This window comes from Melanaphis sacchari, unplaced genomic scaffold (assembly GCF_002803265.2).
Source record: "Melanaphis sacchari strain LSU unplaced genomic scaffold, SCAv2.0 Contig53_pilon_pilon, whole genome shotgun sequence".
Classification (NCBI taxonomy): Eukaryota; Metazoa; Arthropoda; class Insecta; order Hemiptera; family Aphididae; genus Melanaphis; species Melanaphis sacchari.
In genome coordinates, this window is record NW_020271371.1 from 309,108 (window position 1) to 331,358 (window position 22,251).

The 22,251-nt window shown below is 27.2% G+C and overlaps 3 protein-coding genes across 5 annotated transcripts; 2 read left to right on the top strand and 1 right to left on the bottom strand.

Annotated features, from left to right (window-relative positions):
• Nucleotides 1-1,260: 1,260 nt before the first annotated feature.
• Nucleotides 1,261-7,905, top strand: LOC112599576 (F-box/LRR-repeat protein 2). 3 transcript variants are annotated; one of them, XM_025346522.1, is made up of 8 exons: nt 1,261-1,371; nt 1,527-1,896; nt 5,679-5,878; nt 6,220-6,494; nt 6,577-6,843; nt 6,919-7,288; nt 7,436-7,639; nt 7,740-7,905. In XM_025346522.1, exons 2-8 carry the CDS (start codon nt 1,813-1,815, stop codon nt 7,873-7,875), a joined length of 1,536 nt encoding a protein of 511 aa, XP_025202307.1. In that variant the 5' UTR covers nt 1,261-1,371; nt 1,527-1,812; the 3' UTR covers nt 7,876-7,905. The 3 variants fall into 3 exon arrangements, with proteins under 3 accessions (XP_025202307.1, XP_025202306.1, XP_025202303.1); XM_025346518.1 differs by lacking the exons at nt 1,261-1,371; nt 1,527-1,896 and adding exons at nt 2,160-2,400; nt 2,505-2,591; XM_025346521.1 differs by having other exon boundaries at nt 1,261-1,896.
• Nucleotides 7,906-8,145: 240 nt separating this feature from the next.
• Nucleotides 8,146-10,708, top strand: LOC112599577 (sulfotransferase family cytosolic 1B member 1). Its single transcript, XM_025346523.1, has 4 exons — nt 8,146-8,457; nt 8,599-8,698; nt 9,226-9,595; nt 10,239-10,708. The coding sequence occupies exons 1-4, from the start codon at nt 8,262-8,264 to the stop codon at nt 10,545-10,547; spliced, it is 975 nt and encodes a 324-aa protein (XP_025202308.1). The 5' UTR covers nt 8,146-8,261; the 3' UTR covers nt 10,548-10,708.
• Nucleotides 10,709-11,636: 928 nt separating this feature from the next.
• LOC112599581 (amine sulfotransferase-like) lies at nt 11,637-16,035 on the bottom strand. Its single transcript, XM_025346527.1, has 6 exons — nt 15,795-16,035; nt 14,147-14,243; nt 13,887-14,067; nt 12,514-12,634; nt 12,347-12,441; nt 11,637-12,136 (listed from the first exon to the last, which is right to left on the bottom strand). The coding sequence occupies exons 1-6, from the start codon at nt 15,991-15,993 to the stop codon at nt 11,843-11,845; spliced, it is 987 nt and encodes a 328-aa protein (XP_025202312.1). The 5' UTR covers nt 15,994-16,035; the 3' UTR covers nt 11,637-11,842.
• Nucleotides 16,036-22,251: the final 6,216 nt, after the last annotated feature.

Genomic DNA, 22,251 nt, shown 5'->3' on the forward strand with positions numbered 1-22,251 from the left:
TCATTATTTTTTACACTTTGAAGTTAAATATATAGTTTAAACCTTTGTGTAATTTCATATTCATAAATAATTTATAAAATTATATTTCTATTGTAAGTACCTACTTATGGTTTAAATTACTAAATTTTACCAATGTTACCTATCTATACCATATCGTGTGGGGAAAGTAAATCTGACGCAGTTCCCTTTCCTATGTCAGTGGTTCTGATCAGAATAAAACATATCGTACAGACGTGATACGCATAATTATGCTATTATATATTATTTACAGTATTACGACTATTACGCTTATTTAGTTATTTTATTTTTCATAAAAACAACTTAAAAATACCTCTTTTTATTTTATACGATATATCAAAGATATATACAGAATAGAATTAACCGTTAGATACATAATACAACGTTTATTGTAAAACGCTTATTTTAAGCAGCACCTATTCAATATTCATACCATACATGTTTTTCTATTAAGGACTTAACCGTTTTTCTTAGTCCTATTATAATATCCAATCTACTGCCGTGTTCTATACTATATCGGATATAGCCATATAGCTTTAAACGGGATAATATGCTTATTAGGTATACCTTTCTTATTTTATTTGAATTTTTACCTTTAAAATAAGCTTACATCACGAAGTTGCGTTTGTTTATCTTCTTATACATTGTCTACTTCAGGTTTAAATATTATCTGAAAACTGTAAATTAATTTGTAAATATTGTAGTCTACACTCGGTACATGTATTATACTTAGCAAGCTCGTGAGCAAATCAACTTTTAAGTATAACAAGCAGTAAAGTGACGGTTTTGTGTATACAATTGAAAATAACTATATTAAAAATTTTAATTGTACTTAAAATGCTTAAAAAATTCACTTAACCTAACGAAGAATACGTATTGGCTTTTTTCCACTATAAAAGTATAACAACATCTAATAGTTGGTTATGATTTCGTTAGTTGTCATTATCAGGCATGTATTCAAGGGGGGTCCATAGGGTCTGCCCCCTCCAAAGTTTAAAAAAATTAAATTAAAAGATTTTGTATGTTAAACATGCAATAAAATGAAAATAAAAATTGTATCCAAAATTATTTAGATCCCCTCTCTAAAAAAAAATAAAATAAAATAAAATCCTGGCTACGTATCTGGCCATTGTTGTTGTATGGTTTATAGTCTTGTATCTCAAGGCACTTTATATAGTTGCGTATTTAAAAGACCGAATAGTGAATGCAAATTTTCACTCAACAGTAACAACTGACGAATAATGCGTTGAAAAAAATCATCAATTATAGCGAAATTGAATTTGGCGCTGTCGTCCAGGATCGATACAATTTACGTATAGACGTTAATAAAGTTTAATCAGATAACTACTGCCGGTATGTATAATGTCTATGTATATTCAACTATTATTCTTCAATATGTCCTGTACATAATAATCGGTACGAGGTGCCATGATTTATTGTATAATTACACGTCGTCGTATTTATAGTATTCTATCGGTGCTCGCGTTCGTCTGTTAATCTATTTTCAGACGTCCCCGCGGTGGTCACAGTCGATGCGATTCGATTGTTCGATTTCGTTCGGTTCCCGTGGACCCATTCACGACACCCGAAAATTGGCGATCAGTGTTTTCAGCACAGGCACATTGATCGGACCAATTCGGATTTACCGGATCAGACATGACCAATCACATAAAAATAATTATTAAATAGATATTATATATATATATATATCTATATAAGGACAAATTTTGTATATCCTTATCCGTGTCAAGTGTCAACTGCAGGCATACGTAGTAATCTACACATAATTGTATAATGGATTCGTGGCTGTCTGTGAACGTAGCATCGGCCAATGTCCTGTCCAGAGACAATCGAGGATCCGTCCGCGGAGTCAAGACGGTAAAATTAACAATAACTTTATACACCTAAGTATCGCATGCCGGCGGCATTTTTGCATGTTTTCTCGTGGTTTTACGAGAAAAAAAATTAACACACGCAGCGTTTAATGAGTCCCCCGATCATTGGCGTGGGTACCCGGCTTTGCGAGTATTTATAGTGTGTAGCACGAATAAAATGAGATTTTTTGCTCTCAGAAATCGGTGGTGGCTGCGTCGGCGGCTGCGGTTTAGATAAGTCTTTAAAAATAACTTAGCCCGCGTTCACCGCGCCATAACGTAGGTACGACGGTATACGTGACTGGCATTCGGCTGCTCGTCTATTCTATCCGTTTACCACATATTTCACGTTTTTCGTAAAAGTGCGTAATATTTCATGCTATTAGATAATATACATTAATATATTATAATATTATTATAATCCACCATCCAAATAACTTTTGTTTCGAATTCGTGATCGTATATATTTTCTCCAACTCAACCGCGGACAATGGATATATCGTCAGACGTCAGTATTGAATATTTTAACAATAATAATAATAATAATAATAATAATGATAATAATAAAATCAATGATATAATCGAATCGTATCATATATACATATTATATAGGTTTGGGGGCAGTTAGCATTAGAGGCTTCTCAGGTGTATATCGATGACGGTACAGGAGGACCCGCCAAGAGCCCGTATGCCGGAACGGTAAGACGACGATGAGATGGCTGCATTGCGCGAACCATAATATAATAAATCATTATACGTGTGTTAGGTGTTAACTGTGAAGTGTCGTTGTGTCCTGTAAATTGTCAATGTTTCAAAACATATACAGCATATTAAAATTTTTTTCAAAAAAATGACCTCGTATACGTTTACTTACACGTTGAAACTATATTTTACTTTATCATATATAGCCAATAATTATAAATATTTAAAATACTGTAAATATTAGGTACATAATATGATATCAGAAAAATATAAAATAGGTTAGTCATAGCAAAAACATATGGACTAAACTTATTATTATAGACAGATTTGAAAAAACGTAATAAAAATTTTTTAATTTATGAGGAATCTTTTTAAAATTTTGGACATTATTTACAAGTTATATTTATAATATGTTGGAAATTTTCTAATATCGTATTCCTATATGTTTGTCAATATAATAATATTAATTCAATATTTATGGGAGGGTTTCTAATTTCTATACGTTATGGTTAATTTTTCGTAACTGGAGATTTGATTACTATTGTAAAAAGTTTTTATCATTAAACAGAAACATTTAGTTAAAAATTTATTTCATTGATATATTTTAATCAGATTTTTGCTGTATAATCTAAAAATAGTTATAAATAAAATAGATTCCTTTGAGTCCGCTTGTGTTGATGGTGAATGTCGAACTAATACTGCAATGTATCTTTTGATATACTAATTTAAAAATTGTCCGAATATTGTCCTTTGTGACTTGTGTATAATAATTGATTCAATTTTTATTATTTCTATGTATTGTTTATTTAGTGTATAATTTATGTAATATGTAATGTACCTATTGAATGTATAATACGCTTTTCATTTGTTCTACACTAGTATATTACTATAATTTACATATCCTGTAGTTTCTGGCAAGATCTCTGGTCTATTCGCGTTATTTTTGTGTTAGATTATTATTTTAACAAAATGAACATTCATAGTTTAAACGTATTATTAGTGTACATAGTTTGGTGCAGCCCAGTAGGTACTATATATTAAAATTGAATTATCAATTGATCTACGAATTTAAAGAAATTCAACAAAAAATTAATTTATTGTGAGAAAGGTAAATAATTTCTCAACAACAACTTAATGATTCGGTTATATGAATGTTAAACCTAAGAAAAATATCATATTAGTGAACTTTTTTATAATTTCTCATTACTAAAATAATGAAAATTAAAAATTAAAACTTACTCTCAATAATAATATAATAAATGCTGAGAGAGCATGGTTTTCATTGAATAGATTACTGTAATAAGTGTAATAGATGTATTAAAATTAAATTCAACAATAAATTATTGCTGCATATGAAAAACGATTCTGAGCGAAGATGGTGGTCTGTCAGTCTACACTACGAAGTATATTTTATTATAATATAAATAAATACGATGTATAAATATTATAAAGTAATTTATTTTACATTTAGAATTATTGTAAATTGAAATTGATGAATTAATAGTTGCCGAAAACATCACATTTATTCAATTATTAATTATGGTTACTATATAATATATACTATGATGTTTATAACATTTAATATTGTAAATTTTTATTAATTTTTGAGCCAATTCCGATTTACCATAGAACAGAGTGAATAGGTTTGTGATATAAATAGGAAATATCTTAAAATTAATCTAAATATTTTTAAAACATCATTCTATGCTAAAATATTTATAATATACGTATGCATTTCAAGTTCACTAGAATAATATATTTTTGAATTTTAACTAAAAACTAAAATAAATACTAAATATTGTAAAAGTTTTATGTCTCCAAAAGCAATTTAATTTATACATTTTTTACTATAAATTGCAAGTTATCGTGATTTTTATGAGTTTTGTCAACATTTAAATTTAAATGTTTTTTAAAAAAATGTGCAAAATGCATTTTTATTGCTTAAGTAAAACTTATGTCGTGATTTTTATCAAGCTTCCAACATTTTTTACCAAACCTAAAATTTTTATTTAATACTTAAAAAAATAAAACTAAAATGATTCTAAAATTTTCAAATACTTATAAATAGCATAAAAAGAGTCAACATATTTTGAATATTATATCGCATGTATTAAATGCTAATATGAATATATCTTGGTGAAAATTTCTATTTTGTATAGTTATTTATTTTTGAACTTCAATATTATAACAATAACAACAACAAAATGTATTTTGCATAAAAATTCGTATATTTATTTATTTTTTTTTTTTTGTTTTTTCCAAATCTTTTTAAAGGTTCCGAAATTTTTTACTTTTGATTCTCAATACTAATTAGATTTAATTTACAACCAAAATATTTATTTTTCAAAAACTAAATGGGGATTGTAGTGCAAAAATAAGAAATAAAAATAGTATGCATCTTTGCCATCAAAAGTCAAAACTAATATAATAATCATCGCTCCGCTTAATCTAAAATTATAATTGAATAAATAATATAATTCTGAGATAGTATTTTTTTATTTAAAATGATGTTTTTCATGATAAAATATATTTTAAACTGACATAAATTAAAATTATTTAAATTTACAATATGTAAAAAATAATATTAAATTGTATTCATGAATAATAAACTATTTTACTCGTACTTAGTGATTAGACTGAAGAGAAAATATAAATAAATTTATAATATATAATATTTTGTTAATTCTATTATATGTATATAGAAGGATGTACTTATTATTTTTTTAAATTATAAAACTATTATGATAATATATAATTATCGTAATAGTTATTTTTACAACGTATAATATAATAAAATTGTTTATCATAATATTTAAGTATTGAACGTTTCACCTATGTAAAAAATAACAAATACCTGCCCAAATAAAACTTAATTCTTGTTAAAATTAATTTGAGATCGTAATTTTCTAACAAAAATACATTGTTCATTATTTAAAATTCTGTAAGTCGTAAGTTTAACAATAGTATTGTAGCTAGTTGTGCTTACGTAAATGTTTGTGAAAATAATAAATAATAATATAATGTGGCGGTTGTTGTTTCCAAATGTTAAATAAAAATACTTATGTGATTAATTTTTTTCTATAGACGATCGAAAAACTACCAGACAAAGTTTTGTTGAATATATTTTCGTACCTGAGCCACAAAGAAATATGTAGTATGTCTAGAGTGTGTAGAAAGTGGCGCACGATTGCTTATAACACGTCCCTGTGGTACAGCGTATCCCTAAGACCGGAAATATCGGGACTCCACGTCACATCACTAGACTTTCTGCTGTCTCTTATCAGGTGATTATAGTAATTCGGCTATAGAAATATATATATTAAACTATTTATCTAATATAATCAAGATGTAATGGAAATAATTGATAAAATATGTATTTAATTTACTACCAATAGATAGGTTTCTATGCAATAAGTAATAACATTTATTGTGATAATCATTAACCTATATTTTAAACAATTTTTTTTTTAAACAGTAATTAGAAGAAATAAAAGTATTAAATATAATAGAGGTTAGGGATATTTTTCAGCACTTATTTCTGTTACAATCTATTTAAATTTATGATATTGTACCCGCATTTTCCGCCTAGTTATATCAACGTGTGTATAATAAAAATATTACTTAGTGTAAGATTCGGCTCTTCGTTGCGTTATATCGAGCTGCCCATCGAGCTCATAACGCATACAGTCTTGCATGAACTGGCCAATAGATGTCCAAATCTCACTCATATGTTACTCGACTTTTCAACCGCCATGCAACTACACGATTTCAGTGAGCTCCAAGCATTCCCAACCAAGTTGAAATATCTCTGTGTGTGCTTATCGGAAGTTATCTTCATGGAAGGATTCATGAGAAAGATCTACAACTTCATAAACGGACTGGAAATAATTCATTTGATAGGTAAGTTGAGTGCCATCATTGTGCTGAAATTATATATATATTATATATATATGAATAATATTAAATATGAGTTCACGTCCAGGTACTTATGAAAAAGTGGAAGAGGAAGAGGAAGAGATTTACGAGGTGATCAACGTTCACAAACTAAAATCGGCTACGCCGAACTTAAGAGTCATAAACTTGTACGGGATAAACTTCATCGACGACAGTCACATTGACGCGTTTAGCTCCAATTGTATACAGCTTGAGTGTTTGGCCGTGAACTATTGCTCCAAGGTCACGGGTTCTACAATGAAAACGTTATTTCAAAGGAGTAAAAGGCTCAGGTGTCTTTTAATGAATCAAACGAGTAATTACAAAATTATTGTTGAATAGCACGATAACACAAAATTAAAAATCGTGTAACAAATGAAATTTATTTTAGATCTTATCAGCGAGTATGTAATGCAAGTAGAATGGGAAAAATCATCGATTCAAGAATTAGATATATCTGGGACCGATCTCTCTACTGAATGCCTAATCGATATGTTAGTTAGGATACCGAATTTGAAGTTCCTGAGCGCAGGCCAGTTAAACGGATTCAACGACTCTGTGTTGAGTACGTTCATGGAGCAGGGTAACGTCAGGAACTTAATCGCGCTCAATTTGGACTATTCAGACAATTTGTCAGACGAAGGACTTTATAAATTTTTGTCTCGGTATGGACATCAGCTACAGGGACTTTCTTTGGCTGGCATGCCGCAAATTACCGATCAATTATGGAACACAGTCTTACCGGTACTCAATAATATCATGTAAATATATTATTATTTATTATTGTTATCGTAAAGTATATATTTTATTCATTCAAATATCATAAAAAGTATGAAAAATCTATTACAAAAATAAAAAGCTGCAAATACTTAAAAACGAAAAATTAATAAAAATTCGTAATATTTCAGAATTATGGTTATGGGCACTCAAGAGAGACTATCTGGTAATGTGCTAGTAGATCAACTTATGGACGGTATAGCTACAAATTGTCCGAAACTAGAGAGACTCGAATTAAAATGGGATCCGGATAATTTAAGATTTTCGGATAAAAGCCAAAAAGCAATTGATATTTTCCGAGTGAAATGTTTAAAACTCAAATGTTTAGTTTTAAGGTAACATAAAATGATAAAATACTATTATAATAAAATGTTATTTATTTTCAACACGAATGTACAATTTTTTTAATTATTATGTTTATGTTTTCGTTTTTAGCGATGGAAGGTATTACGAAATAGTGAAAGCAAACTTCGAAAGAGCAGATAGACTAACGGTGGTTAGGACCACTACATGCTGTAGTGTCTCAAATTATTATCTACTACAGAATTACAAAGATTTAATATTTAATTGATTCCAGATCATTTATTATTTATAAAATTTATTAAATAATTAAAATGTAAATACTTATGTTTTCGACGGTATATAATATTATAATAGTGTCAACCATACATATAGTTTAAGTATCTAAAATAACAATAAAATATAAATATTTAAAACGAATCGACCCTCGCAATTACGCAAGAGAAAGTAAACAAACATTGCTTTCACTTCCCCCGAAAACAAGTTTAAGAGAAAGTGTAGTTTAAAAGAAGAAAACGCGCGATTAGGTACATACTGATCATATTGGATTGTGTCGAGTCGCATATCACAACTCAACTGGTCTACAACGTCGTTCTTTAATTTATCAGAAAAAAAAAATTTTAACATTTGTTTCATAAAATATAAAATTTTTCAAATATGTATATAAAGTACGAAAATCTCGAGGATAAATTCGCCAAGAGACTGGACGATTTGTTCGGTGTTAAAGACTGTTTGATCGAAGTTAATCCAGGCAAATGTATACTTCCGCCCAAGTACAAGGATTTGGGCCAGAGAATTAAAAACATGGAGGTCAGATCTGATGATGTATGGCTTGTGTCGTATCCAAGAACAGGTAATAATTTTAGTAATTTACTTCCGGATACTTAATGAGGTGTATATAACGACACTGCATTTTCAAACAATAATTGATGTTGTTTTTGGCACGACTTAAACGATGACTAATACATTTTTGTTCCTGTTAAATGTATTATAGGAAGTACTTGGGCTCAAGAAATGGTTTGGTGTATTTGCAATGACTTGGATTTTGTAAAAGCCAAAAGTATGATTGGACAACTAAGGACACCGTTATTAGAGTGAGATACACCTTTTTACAAAACACAGTTTTTTATAACAACCATTAAAATATGTATATCCTTATAAAATATAGTGAAATAATGTCGATAATAGTACTAAATAAATATGCTATACCATACGCAATATACAATTTATTTAGGTACTATGACTAAAAACCGTTATTGATTTATTACTATAAAATTTAATACCGATAAAAATGTCTAATATGAATACATAATAATATTAAATTGACTTTAAATTAATGATTAGAATTTTTTTTATCAATTCGAATTAACAATTAATTTCAAAAACCAAAATGCTTTAATATTATTTTTATATATTAAATATATGGCATATACCTACACATCGTATAATTTATTTGAATAAAAATGACGGAAAAAAGCAAACGAATCAAATAATATTATAGTTAGACAAATAACATAAAACCGAATAACCCTTCGGTGGAATAGTTACAGATAGGCTGTCGGAGCTCGCTCAACCCAATAATACGATACAACATTAATTCGGTGCGTATTATATCAAATAGGTTAACAGCGCTTATGGGTAACGACACGAGCAAATTGAAAGACGAACTGGGAAACTCCGTGGAACAAGTTGAGAACATGCCGTCGCCCAGGTTCATAAAAACCCACTTGCCGGTACCGCTGTTGCCCGAACAGTTGGCGAACGTCAAACCGAAAATCGTCTACGTGACACGCAACCCAAAGGACATGTGTGTGTCTTATTACCACTATTGCAAGCTAATACACGGCTTGCACGGTTCGTTCGACGAGTTTTGCGATCTGTTCATACAGGGCAAGACACCGATCGGTCCTATTTGGGATCACATACTGGGTTTCTGGGAACAAAAGGACCAATCCAATGTGCTGTTCATCAAATACGAAGACATGAAAAAGGTAAGCAAGAGTCGTGATCGCGGTTGTCTATAGTACCTAGTTAACCGTTACCGTGGTAAAATCACAATGTTGTCTTATGAGAGGATATTCAGTATACTGAATACAAAATTATATTTAATTTTCATATACTTCGTACGGATATCAATTTGATTTGATGAGAATGTATTTGAAAACGTCTGGTTTAAAATTTTTAATACATATTTTTTTTTGCGGTGGTATGGTTCAATGGATTTTGTGAAGGTCCATTGATTTTATTGCTTATTGCATAACTTTTTTTTATATATTTTAAATAATTGAATGGAAAAATGAACCAACTTTCGGTTGATTTCATTGCCTTGATATAAAAATAAATAACGCTAAATATTTTTTTTTTTTATACATGATAAAATTATAAATGCATTATTAGAATTTATAAAATAACAATAAGTTTTTTGCATTTTTAACAAAACGTATCTTTACTGATTTTTTCACTATAATAAATTTCAGTAAAAAATATGAAACATTTACATATTTCATTACAATCTGCGTGTATTAATTATGATACATATTTTAAGAACATATTATAACTTTAAGTGATATTCCTTAATAATAAGTATTAAAAAATATGTAATAATAACTACGTTTTGGTTTTTCAATATAATAGGATCTGAAAGGAGCCATTAGACAAGTATCAGCTTTTCTCAACAAACCCTTAACCGATGAACAAGTTTCCGCTCTTGAAGACCATTTGAGCTTCAACAGCATGAAGAAGAACCCGGCTCTGAATTTAGAACCAATCCTTGCTATGATGGAAAAACAACCATCAAACGAGATAAATCCCGATGAAACATTTATTAGGAAAGGAAAAGTCGGAGACTGGAAAAATTACATGTCGAAAGAGTTATCGGACAAATTCGACAAATTCACAGAGGAAAATTTAAAAGGAACTGATCTCACTTTTGAGACAAATTGATATCATTGACACTATATATATAATTGTTTTATCACTCTTAGATTTTAAGTACTCAGAAAATAAGAACTACGATTAAACATGTAAAAAATATTGTATGTACATTGTACACATTATATTATTGAATATAATATTAAATCTGTAGTAAACATCTTAAATACTTCTTTGCTATTTTTTAAATATTTTATTTCTAAAAATATTATCAACTCTCTATTAAGAATTTAAACTCTATACTCATGGAACATTCACCTGAAATTTACATTTATCGAAAATTAAAAGATAAACAATATGAAAACAAAAATATAAGTTACCTATATTATTACCAACGTACCAATTCTTTTTCATAGATTTAAAATTAGCTTCATTTAACAAAAACATTTTTCACTATATTATCATTGTAACAAAAAAAAAAAAAATCTAAATCTAAAAGTCTACACCACGTTGTGTCAACTATACAAAATAATTCATATAATTCAAAATAAGAACATTTTATAATAGACGCCAAAATTTTGAACTAAAAATAGTTTTGCGTTGTTTTAATAATCCCCAAAAAATTTTAAATTCATTTTATGGCCTATTATAATTTATTATATATTAAATTGTTATTTAACTTATAAATGTTTTAAATGTATGATTGTTTTCTTCAAACTTTGATAAACATAATTTTTATACTATAATTATTTAAGTTGTATTTAATTAGTTTCATAATAATATGTTAAATGTATTACTATCTTAGGTATATTGATTTAATTTTTCAAGTACAATTTTTAATAAATAGTTAATATTATAATCAATTAAAAATTATAAAAATTATGGTTATCTAATATGTAATAAACAGCTACATATTGTCATATTCGTATTCTTATTCTAACATGAGGTAGCTAAAACTAAACTATTTAAATAAAACAATTCACGTGATGTACGTAATAAACCTTAATCACATTTTACATGTTATAATAAATTAAATAAATTTAAGTTAATTGCATTTGAGTGTCACATAATTATTTTTCTAAATTAGAATAAAACTATATAAATATATCATTGAATAATTGTAAAATGAATATGAATTAATGATTTAATAAACTTTAAAAAGTAATTGAACTATCCAGAAATTATCCTTGTAAAAATTATGAATACAAAGTTGAATTAGCAACGAGAGCAATAGAATAATACCGAATTAATCATTAGTTTTGTTTTAAATCTTTACATTAAATACCTAACACCATAATACATTTTTTTTTATAAATAATTACTAGCGATAAAAATAATATAATACATGCTATACTTAATAAATTTAATTAAAACTTTAATCCACTTTTCTCTAAGCATTTCTCTTCCCATTCGTCAAAAATTTTTATAAACTCTGGTGACATTTTTTGTTTTCCTCCTCCCACTATACCACTTCTCATAAAACTTCCGTTAGCGTCAATTAAATTGTGAGTTTTATTAATCTCTATAACTGGCTCATAATTGACAGCTCTGTTGTTCTTCATACTTTCGAAACTTAGATGGTCTTCCAAAGCCAATACCTGATCTTCAATTAAATCTTTGCCTAAAAATTGAGCTGTTCGACGAATAACCGAACGTAGATCCTATTAAAACAATTTTAAAATTCTATTAAAATCATACATGTAGGTATAAATTGATTATATAAGTTTTTTTAATTGTATAGATATTGTTATTTTGATCATAAAACAAAATATATAGTTAGATTTAATGTCAGTTGGCTAATATTAAATTATCCAAGTGTTGAACATATATGATACATAAATAAATCAAAATCACAGGTATTGATCGATTACCTGTTTCATGTCTTCGTACTTCAAAAAAAGTACCCGCGAATCGTCTCTTCGGTTCCAGTAGCCAAGGATGTGATCAAAAAATGGGCTAAAGCAGACTTAATTACACAAGTTGTTAATATACGTTGTTTTTAACTTGAATTTTTTTTTTTTACAAAGAGTTTACTTACGGGAATCAGAGGTAAACAGTTTACAAAAATCTTCGAAATTTCCAGTATATCCTTCTAACAAACAACAATGATGAAAATATGAAAGGCAAGTGTCTTTTGGGTTTCTGGCCACGTAAACTATCTAAAAGTTAATTTATAATATCTGTTAATATAATTCTTGATAATGAAACAACTATTTACTATTAAAGTGTTCTTGTTTAAACTTCATTAGAATATTATAACTTGTAAATGTTTAGTAAAAGACAAGTGTATTATAACTGCCACGTTATATAATAATTAATTTACTTGAACGTACATTCAAGTACATCATTTTTCATTAGCTAAACTTGTACAAAATTACGATGCAAATAATGTACTCATAATATATTATGGTGGACTTTGAGAGTAAACTAAAACAAAATCAAAAATATGACTAGAATGGAAAATTTAAAGCAATATAATCATAATTTATAAATAATTATATTTGAAATTATAACAATCACCATCAAAACCCTAACCATCTAAAATCAAAAGTCGTTTTTTACTATGCAAGTCTGTAAGAATACAATATGTCATAATTAATGTGAATTTTTTGTTATGCTAACCTAACCTAATATCCTCTTAAAAACTAGTCATTATCTGTGATAACACTGCACTTATTTATAGTAAATGGTGAGCTTATAAACTATAATCATAATTACAATCATAGAATATCATATTTTTATGTATACTTTTGTATTACATTTTTAATAAAAAATAATAATAAAATTCTTTGCTTGAAAATTGAATTAGTTGTCCTTAGCATATGAGTTGAGAAATTATTTTTGATATTTTAATACAAAATGTTTGAATAGGGGGGGAGGGGTATCTATTATGCATTTATAAATAAATAAATTAGACAGAATATAGAGTTACATTCATTATTCACATTGAAAGAATCCTTGAATTTTAATACTGACTAAAAAATATTATGTAGGAAATGCATAATATTTCACTCAACAAATATGTAAAAAAAAAGGATAAAGACGGACCTTCAAAATAGATAAACCTATTATGAATAGTTAATAATCTAACAGATTGTGACTACTTACAGTATCATTTTTGTTACTTATATAATATTTAATAATTGTAATCAACTGACAACTGTCAAGTTTATTGCTGTTGATTTAATTACATACCTATTTAAATCATTCAAAACCTATACATACATATAAGGTACATTGTTTAAATTTATTTGTGTTTCACAAAAAATTAAATAGAAACATAAACAATTACATTTTATGTTATGTAAACATTTATTACAGGTAGTATTAATAATGTTACAGTTTTCGAAAAAAACGATCATATCTTTATAATATTTAATAATATGTAAATATTCGCAAAATAGATCTTACTTTTGCTTTGGTACTTTGGTCTCTAAGTTTTTTTGGTAGAAGTTTGTAAGGTAAATGTGTCTTGATAAATCTCGGAGATTTTAATTCATTTATGAACGTAATCGAATCAGACACATACAACGGTAGCTTGAGATCTGGTTTTTCTGGCAGCACTTTTTCATAGTCAAATAGTGGTGTGTGACTAAAATTGAATCAATAATGTTAATCGTTAAATAAAAATGTACTTCTTCTATAAAGTTGCAAGTAAATCGTATTGTTACTCTAAAAATGGAAATCTTTCGGGCAAAAATTGTTTGGCACCTTCGAAGTCCAAATCATTTGCAATGCACCACGTCATCTCTTGGCACCACGTGGTTCCTAGAACACAATAGATTTATTTTTTATGTTCGATTAGTCTCGAAAAACAAACGCCTCTGAGGAATGATATGACAACAATAGAAGAATACCTATAACACTTTCTTTTTTATTATTATAACTATTGATTAACGGTATGACAAGATATTTGCTTGTCAATCACCGCCTCGCTATATTCATGACCTCCTATTTAACAATTCTATACTTATATATATATTTATTTATTATATACAAAATTATAATACTACACAACAATATGACATAGATAAAATATTTTTATTAATTACGTTTAGTAATTATGTTAAATTAAAAATATATAATAATAGCGTTTTTCAAACTAATAACATTTTATCATAATAATCATCATGTATGTTTTATTATTTTAATTTTTCCCGGATGACTTATCCAATCTTATGATAAATTGGTTATTATATATATTTATATGTAAATTTAATTCTGTGTTTTAAATACTTGTAGAAAACTGAATATGTTGTTGTTGTTATAGTTACAATACAAATTTAAGTTCAAACTTTAAGGCAGGTGCGTGCTAGTATTTATCTTCCTTTGGTCATCTCAAACATAATTTTCTAAAAAATACGTTTTTAACAAATCAAATATTACTTAAGTGTAGTATATACATGTTTGTTAATATAAACGATAAACATCTTTTGTTTATTAAAAAAATTGGAAAATTATTATTAATGACATATGTGTATTTGCATTCAAAACAAAGTGTATTTTCTAGATTTTACGTACATTAAATATAGGTAAATGATACTATTCGCTATTTTAATCATTATTATAATTTATTTTTAGTTATATAATCTCTAATCGATATAACTCATTGGTACTATAGAATATTTTTGTAATTATTATTTCTTTTTCGATATTCATTATAATTTTTACGCAGTACTTAGTTACTTTATTATTTAAAGTATTTATTTAAATATTTCAATCGATTGACCTCCTTTCAGATCTTAGAAATGTAACGAAAATAATTTATGATTACTTTTTTTTTTAATAAAGACTTAAAGCCCAAAGGGGGTTTCTTTCTGTTTAATAGAAAGATTAAACTAAATTAACAAAATGTATACTATAGAATAAAAATTGTTTTGACTGTATATAAATAATGCATTCACTCTTCTAACCTGAATCACACATACTTAAGATAGATGTAAACAATAGAAAATAGAAATCATTATATTTAAAAGTGGTATTTTCTAGTCGTGTTCATATATTATAATAAACTAATCAAAATAAAGTTCAATTATTTAGTTTTAAGTTTGTTTTCATTGTCTTTTATAGAATGTGTTCAGTGAAAAGAATTATTGTAGACAAATAACAGTACTAGATTAACAATTTATAAATAATGGTATAGAGTACAAAAATTACTTGCATTTATAATCGTTACGCAATGCTATATTTTTATGTCAATAATTTTAAAACTGTGCACGGAATATGATGTAAATTAAATTAAGTATTCATAAAAAGTTTTTCCCGACTATAATATGTCATAATACATTTTCAACTGGATATTTGAATAAACTTAATAACCTGTTTTTGGATAACTGCAAACCCAAATATCATCGTCTCTGATTTCCATGTCCTGTATACGCTGTCCAAATTTCTTGAAGTACACAGGCAACACCACATCATTAGCTTTAATATATCCGTTTCGAAAGCTGGTAACAAAACACTTATTCAGAATGTCAGATACTTCGTTGTTTACACTTGAATATATAATATCAGCCATGTTTAGTGACTATTCGTAAGCTGGTAAGATTCTGCTCGGAGACTTGTTCAATAGAAACTCTAAAACATGCGATGATAGTTATTTATATACATCTCTATAGAGGCGTGTTGTGTTCTGGAGAGGGTATTCCTATTATACTAGTATTAATTATGTTTACAATTATGCTATGTCATTGAATGCGTTTTAGAACTTAATGTAGTGTTTATATCATGCAATATAATCTTAAAGGTGATCATAGAAAATAGATAATAATTAATTTTAAGTCATCGGTTTCAATAATTACAAATAAATAATATTTTATAGTAATTTTAGTAAATGCCTATAAAACAGGAAAATAAAACTTGCTAGCTATGTACAAAATATCATAGACAATCATCTCTGCAAGTAATGATTAGGCAAACAGATCGACGTAGTTGTGAATTATATAAAAAAAAAATAAACAAAAATCAAACCACATCAATGGTATTGAATATAATACGCATAAGGTTCTCTTGTGGTGATTCATGGTCACCACTTAAATGATAAATGGTTCAATTTCAATCTCAGCAATAATATCTTGAAAATAAAAAAATTAAATAGAAATGTTTTTTAACCTATATCTAACATATATATATATATTATGTATTGTATATGACAACTAGAACCACTTTAAAATTCACAATTCATTGTGTTTTTGTGTCGACAATCAAGGCTATTTTTTAATATTGTATTATTGTCCCTATTATTTTTAAGTTGTAAAGCCTTCAAAGTTTATATATTCCTACGTTGAAAATGTTTTTATGTCTTAGTTGGTCACCATTACAGCTGTTGCTCACAGATGGACCAAAACAAGGCCTATAATCTTACCTTGAACGGTTAGAAAAAAATGTATTTAAATAACCTTAAATTCCTTACATATACAAATGAAAAAAACGATGATACGCATATTATATTATCATAAAGGTATAGACGAGTAAACTAAATATTTTTGATTAAATTATCCTGTAGTAATTGAAATTTGTGTAAATTATGTTTTATACAATCATGTATAAAGCCACAGATATAACCACAAACACAGTATTGTCTATTATGAAATATTTTGATTTAATTTATACCCTCAATTAGTCTCTCTAGGTACCTATGAATCCCAGTAATTAGCACTTAAACAAGTGTAGACAATATTTAAAAATTTTGATTAAAAAAAAAAAATTATTTGTTTTAGAAATGATCCAACTTTATGGAAATACAGATGATACCTTAAGATATTACATTTTTTTCCATAACATCGTTCAAAACTTATCTAAATTAAACTATCAATATCAAAAAGATCGTATACTGTAAACAATCGAGGTACAAAAAAGATAATTAATAGATATTTAAAAAAACATTTTTGGATTTAACTTTAGTCAATGGAGAAATCATAAAACGAAATTATTTCTTATATTCTGAAATTAAAGGTACTATTTATTTTTATCCTTGTGTGTTATTTGGTGGCCAGAAGTCATTTGTTTCTTATGGGTTTTTAAATTTTAAAAAAACTGAAGAGAAATTATCTGCCCATGACCATCTTCAAAAATATCGTTCAAACATTTTAGTTGTGAAACAACGTGGTGCAATTCTAGAACAAATTGACCAACAGATTAACAGGCAAATGGAATTCGAAACAAATTATTGAAGGTCTATTTTGAAACGGGTAGTAACTTTGGTAAAGTCATTGTCATTAAGAGGTGTATCTTTTAGAGATCATACAAATCAAATGGGTTGATCAAATAATGGAAATTTTTTGATAGCAATTGAATTGATTGCTGAGTTTAATGCAGTTCTTTCAGAACACATTAAAAAGTATGGTAACCCAGGTAAAGGTTATACATCTTATTTATCATTTTACACATATGTAATGATATGCTCACACATCATAATTTATTGTATATTTTATCATTTCGTTAAATAAAGTAACGGTCAAGTTGTCGCACGCAGATAGCCTTCAATAAAAACCTATAATCCCTATTGATCACTGACGAGAGAGACGATCTACATTGTTTGGCCACGTGGGAACCCAAACGCTATTGTGACCATATGGCACAAAGCGTTTGACCTATTTTCGTGTGCCGCCAAAGACAAGGGATGGTCCAATGAGGCTCTCTGTCATCGGGGACCCTGGCTGTCTTGATCACGTCGTCTTCTCTAGTCAGTGCATGAGCACTAGCCAAACCATCGAGTGCATGAGCACCAGCCAAACTATCGAGTGCATGAGCACCGACAAAATTGCAGTGCAGGCGCATCATACAAACGAGCAGGAGCTCTTCCCAAGACCCATCACACACCCTACAACTCAAGACTGCGGGCGACAGCTGGACCTCTTTCTTTTTCTAAGATAAAATCAGTGTTGTTTTTCTTATTTAAATTTAAGTTTTCCTTAAGTCATATCGCAACTTGTATTATCTTATATCTTTCTCTGAGGATCGTACTACAGGTATACACCGCGGCGAACCAGGTAAGGTGCATGCCCTACATACTTATTGTCAGTACGAAATATTTTACTATTTAATTTACATACGGTGTATTTGATCATATTCTCGAATCACGATCTCGAGAACCCTCCGAAGAACTAGAGGAAGGTAATAACGCAAGAACAAGTACATTCAATATTTATTAATACCGGACTTACATATAAGGCTTGTGTCCCTTGTGTCAGTCCGGCCACGTCATACTCATAACAAATACCCTTTTATACTAATTTTGAATATTTTACTTTTAATTTTAATTTCACTTATTTTTGTGTTATTACACATATGAACAATTTATTTTCTTAATGGCAGAAAATGTAGTTCAAATAATTATTTAAGAAATTAAAAAAAAACCAGATATTTTTCTATTTCAATTAATTCCACACCAAATATCCCACACATTGACCAACTCTCTTTTATCATTTGTTATATTAATGATTAAGGCGAACCCGTTGAGCATTTTGTGTGCTTTATTGATAAAATTGGGCATAAATCACAGCAAATTACTGAAACTATTATTTTGATGTTCAACAAATATGACTTAAGTATAAATTATTTAAGAGGTCAGTCATTTAATAATACTTAAAATTTATCCGATTTATACTCTGGCGTACAAATTAGAATAAAATCAATAAATTAACTTGCTGATTTTGTGTGTCACGTTCAGCACATTCGCTTAACTTAGGAAAAATGTAGCTAGTTGCTGCTATGAAGCTAATCCATTTTTTGGATTAGTTCAAAATCTATATAACTTTTTTTCTGTCTCTACACACCGATGAAACATTTTAAGTGCTTCAATTAAAAGTCTTTCTGCTACACAGTGGTCAGCAAGAGATGACGCTTGAAAATATCACAAAAAAATTGGTCATAAATGCCTTAACTAAAATAGCTGTTGATACTGCAGAAAATTTATCTACTCGCTGTGAAGCTAAAGGTATTTAAAAAAAAAATTAAAAGTTTGGAAACATTATTTATGTCAATTTTTTGGAGAAATATTTTAGAACGCTTTAATGCATGCAATAAAAAATTACAATCCATACTAATTGATTTAGGTATGGTTGTTGAAATTTATTAGTCATTAATAACTTATATAAATGATATTCGGATTGATGAAATATTTGTTGACTACAAAGTTCGTGCTATTGAAAAATGTAGCATTTTCTATTTCAAGAATACTACTCAACGTAAGTAAAAACAAAAATTATTTTTTGATGATGTTTACAATGAAGAAAAAATTTTGGATGAATATAAAAAACCCAAGGTTAATACTTACTTTTTAGTTTTAGATCAGATAAAAACTGAACTAGAAAAAAAGAAAAATAGCGTATGATGATATAACATCCAAGTATAATTTATTTTTCCATCTAATAGAACTAACACCAACAGAAGTTAAAAAAAAAAATGCTCAATTTCTTCAAAATGATTATAAAAATGACTTAGCACCAATTAATGCTACTATTTCCCACTGAATGTACTCATTTTCAATTTCACCTTAAAAGTTTGAAGAAACAAAACGTAAATTTTCCTAAAACTATTTTAGAAATGAGTGTTTATTTACGAACATAAAGTGTCAACAGTTTAAATATAGACCTGCGAATACCAATACGTCCAATACACAGTTTTTACCAATAAAAAATCTACGTAGGTATTTTTGTTAAAAAAAAATATTTAAAATCCATATTTTAATTTCTCCGAATTTTAACGATTATTTATGTGCCTAACTATATATTTGCATGTTAAAATCTCAAATCGACAAACTCAATGAAGTAAAATAATATGTGGTTGAAAATCTTTTGATTAATTATTGTAAAAATATATATTAGCCATCTGGCATCTGCATATGATATACCTATGTCCTATAGTATATAAAAAAAAACTTACGTGCATATTATAAACGATGTCTGTCAGTGCAAATATTTAAATAAATAACATTCTTCGATGCAGCTATACGATTAAAAAACAAGTTCTATAAGGAAAACAGGTTTTGTTATTATTTTAAAATGCATGTTGTTTATAAAAAAAAAGTTATATAATCTATAATTTATGTATTTATTTGAGTGTTTTTATCTGTCCAATGTATACAAAATATAAAATAAATATAATTTTCGAAAACGTTACGCAGAAACTTTACCGTTATTTTAATTTACAAATAAAATACAAGCCCAAAAACAAATACCTAATTACCAATCGATTCCTAATAAACGTAATTTCGAGAGAACTTAGACTAATATCATCACGATGGTCACATGCTTGAAACATTTATTAATATCGATCGATCTACAATAATAATTTTAATTTGATCACTAAATAAAATAAAATAATAAAAAAATTAATATTTTTAACAAAACAATATTATTAGACAGGCTAAAGGATATGTAATAATTGGAATGTTTAAAATATTTAAATAATACCTATTGAAAATATTGTTTTTTTATATATAATAATACAAATTGATTTACAAATCATATGCTAAACCCAATCACCTCTTTCAAGTTTTATCCTTTTTTAATGCCTTTATTAAAATTATTATTGTATTTTTTTAGTTTATTTAAATACCAAATTTTTAGTTAGGTGTATACATTTTCATACCATTTAAAAATTGTCCTGTGAGCCTGTGGTGACACACACTTCTTTTTTCAATTAGAAATCAATATCTACCCTTTGTTACTTAGTGTATTTAAATAACTTGCAATTTAATAATAGCTTTATTTATTATAGATAATAAATAATAACTTTTAATGGTTTTACATCAAATATAACATATACCTACTTACGAATATAAAAAAATCATACTTTAAATAAACAAACTCATAATATTCTTAGTTTTATTCTTTTATGATGTTATGTTTTGAACATACCAACATACAAAATTAACATTAATAATTTGTTTATCTATTATACCTTAACTCCGTTTAGAATTGTTTTATCGAATTCGAATGTCATAATTCCAAATGTAATACACCCAATATAGTTATGATAGTGACCACTTAATAATGACAAAGTGTCGAAGTACACTCAAAATAAACTATATAGAAAAGCGACTTTTCCGTTGTTTTTTTTTTTTTTTAATAAATATTTCAAGTATTTAAATGATAAAAATACTACACCACTTCAAGTACTATCTGAATAAAAAAAAAAACGAACGCATTTTCCAACTTGAATATTGCTTTACGAATTATGTTAACAATTTCGCTTATATCAGTTTGAGCAGAAAAACATTTTCAAAATCAAAACTTATTAAAACATATTTATGAAGTACCATATTACAACAAAGACTTATTGGACTTACTACAATTTGTATAGAAAAAGAACTTTTATAACAATTAAATTATGGAGGTATAATAAATGATTTTGCATCCAAAATGCTAGAAAAATTAAAGAATTAAAACTGACAATATTTTACTTTAACAATGTATTATGTATTTAAAATATTATAAATTATTCAGTACACTAATTTTTTTTAAACTTTATTTATAAATTAAAATTATTACTTACCTATTAAATATTATACATTTAATTAGTAAAAGTATTTATTAATAATATTTGTATTTTGATATTTTATAATAATTATTAAGATGATAAGTTTATTCTCTATATAAAATAATTTGGTAATGCATTCATTATTGATTGTTTTGATTCTATTTACATACCTATAATGTGTAATAATTTTTTATTTTAAAATCGATGGATAAAATTATCCTTTGAATTAAATCTATAATTAATTTAGAATGGGGATGTAATTTTTAAGATAGTAAAGAGGGGCCTACATTTT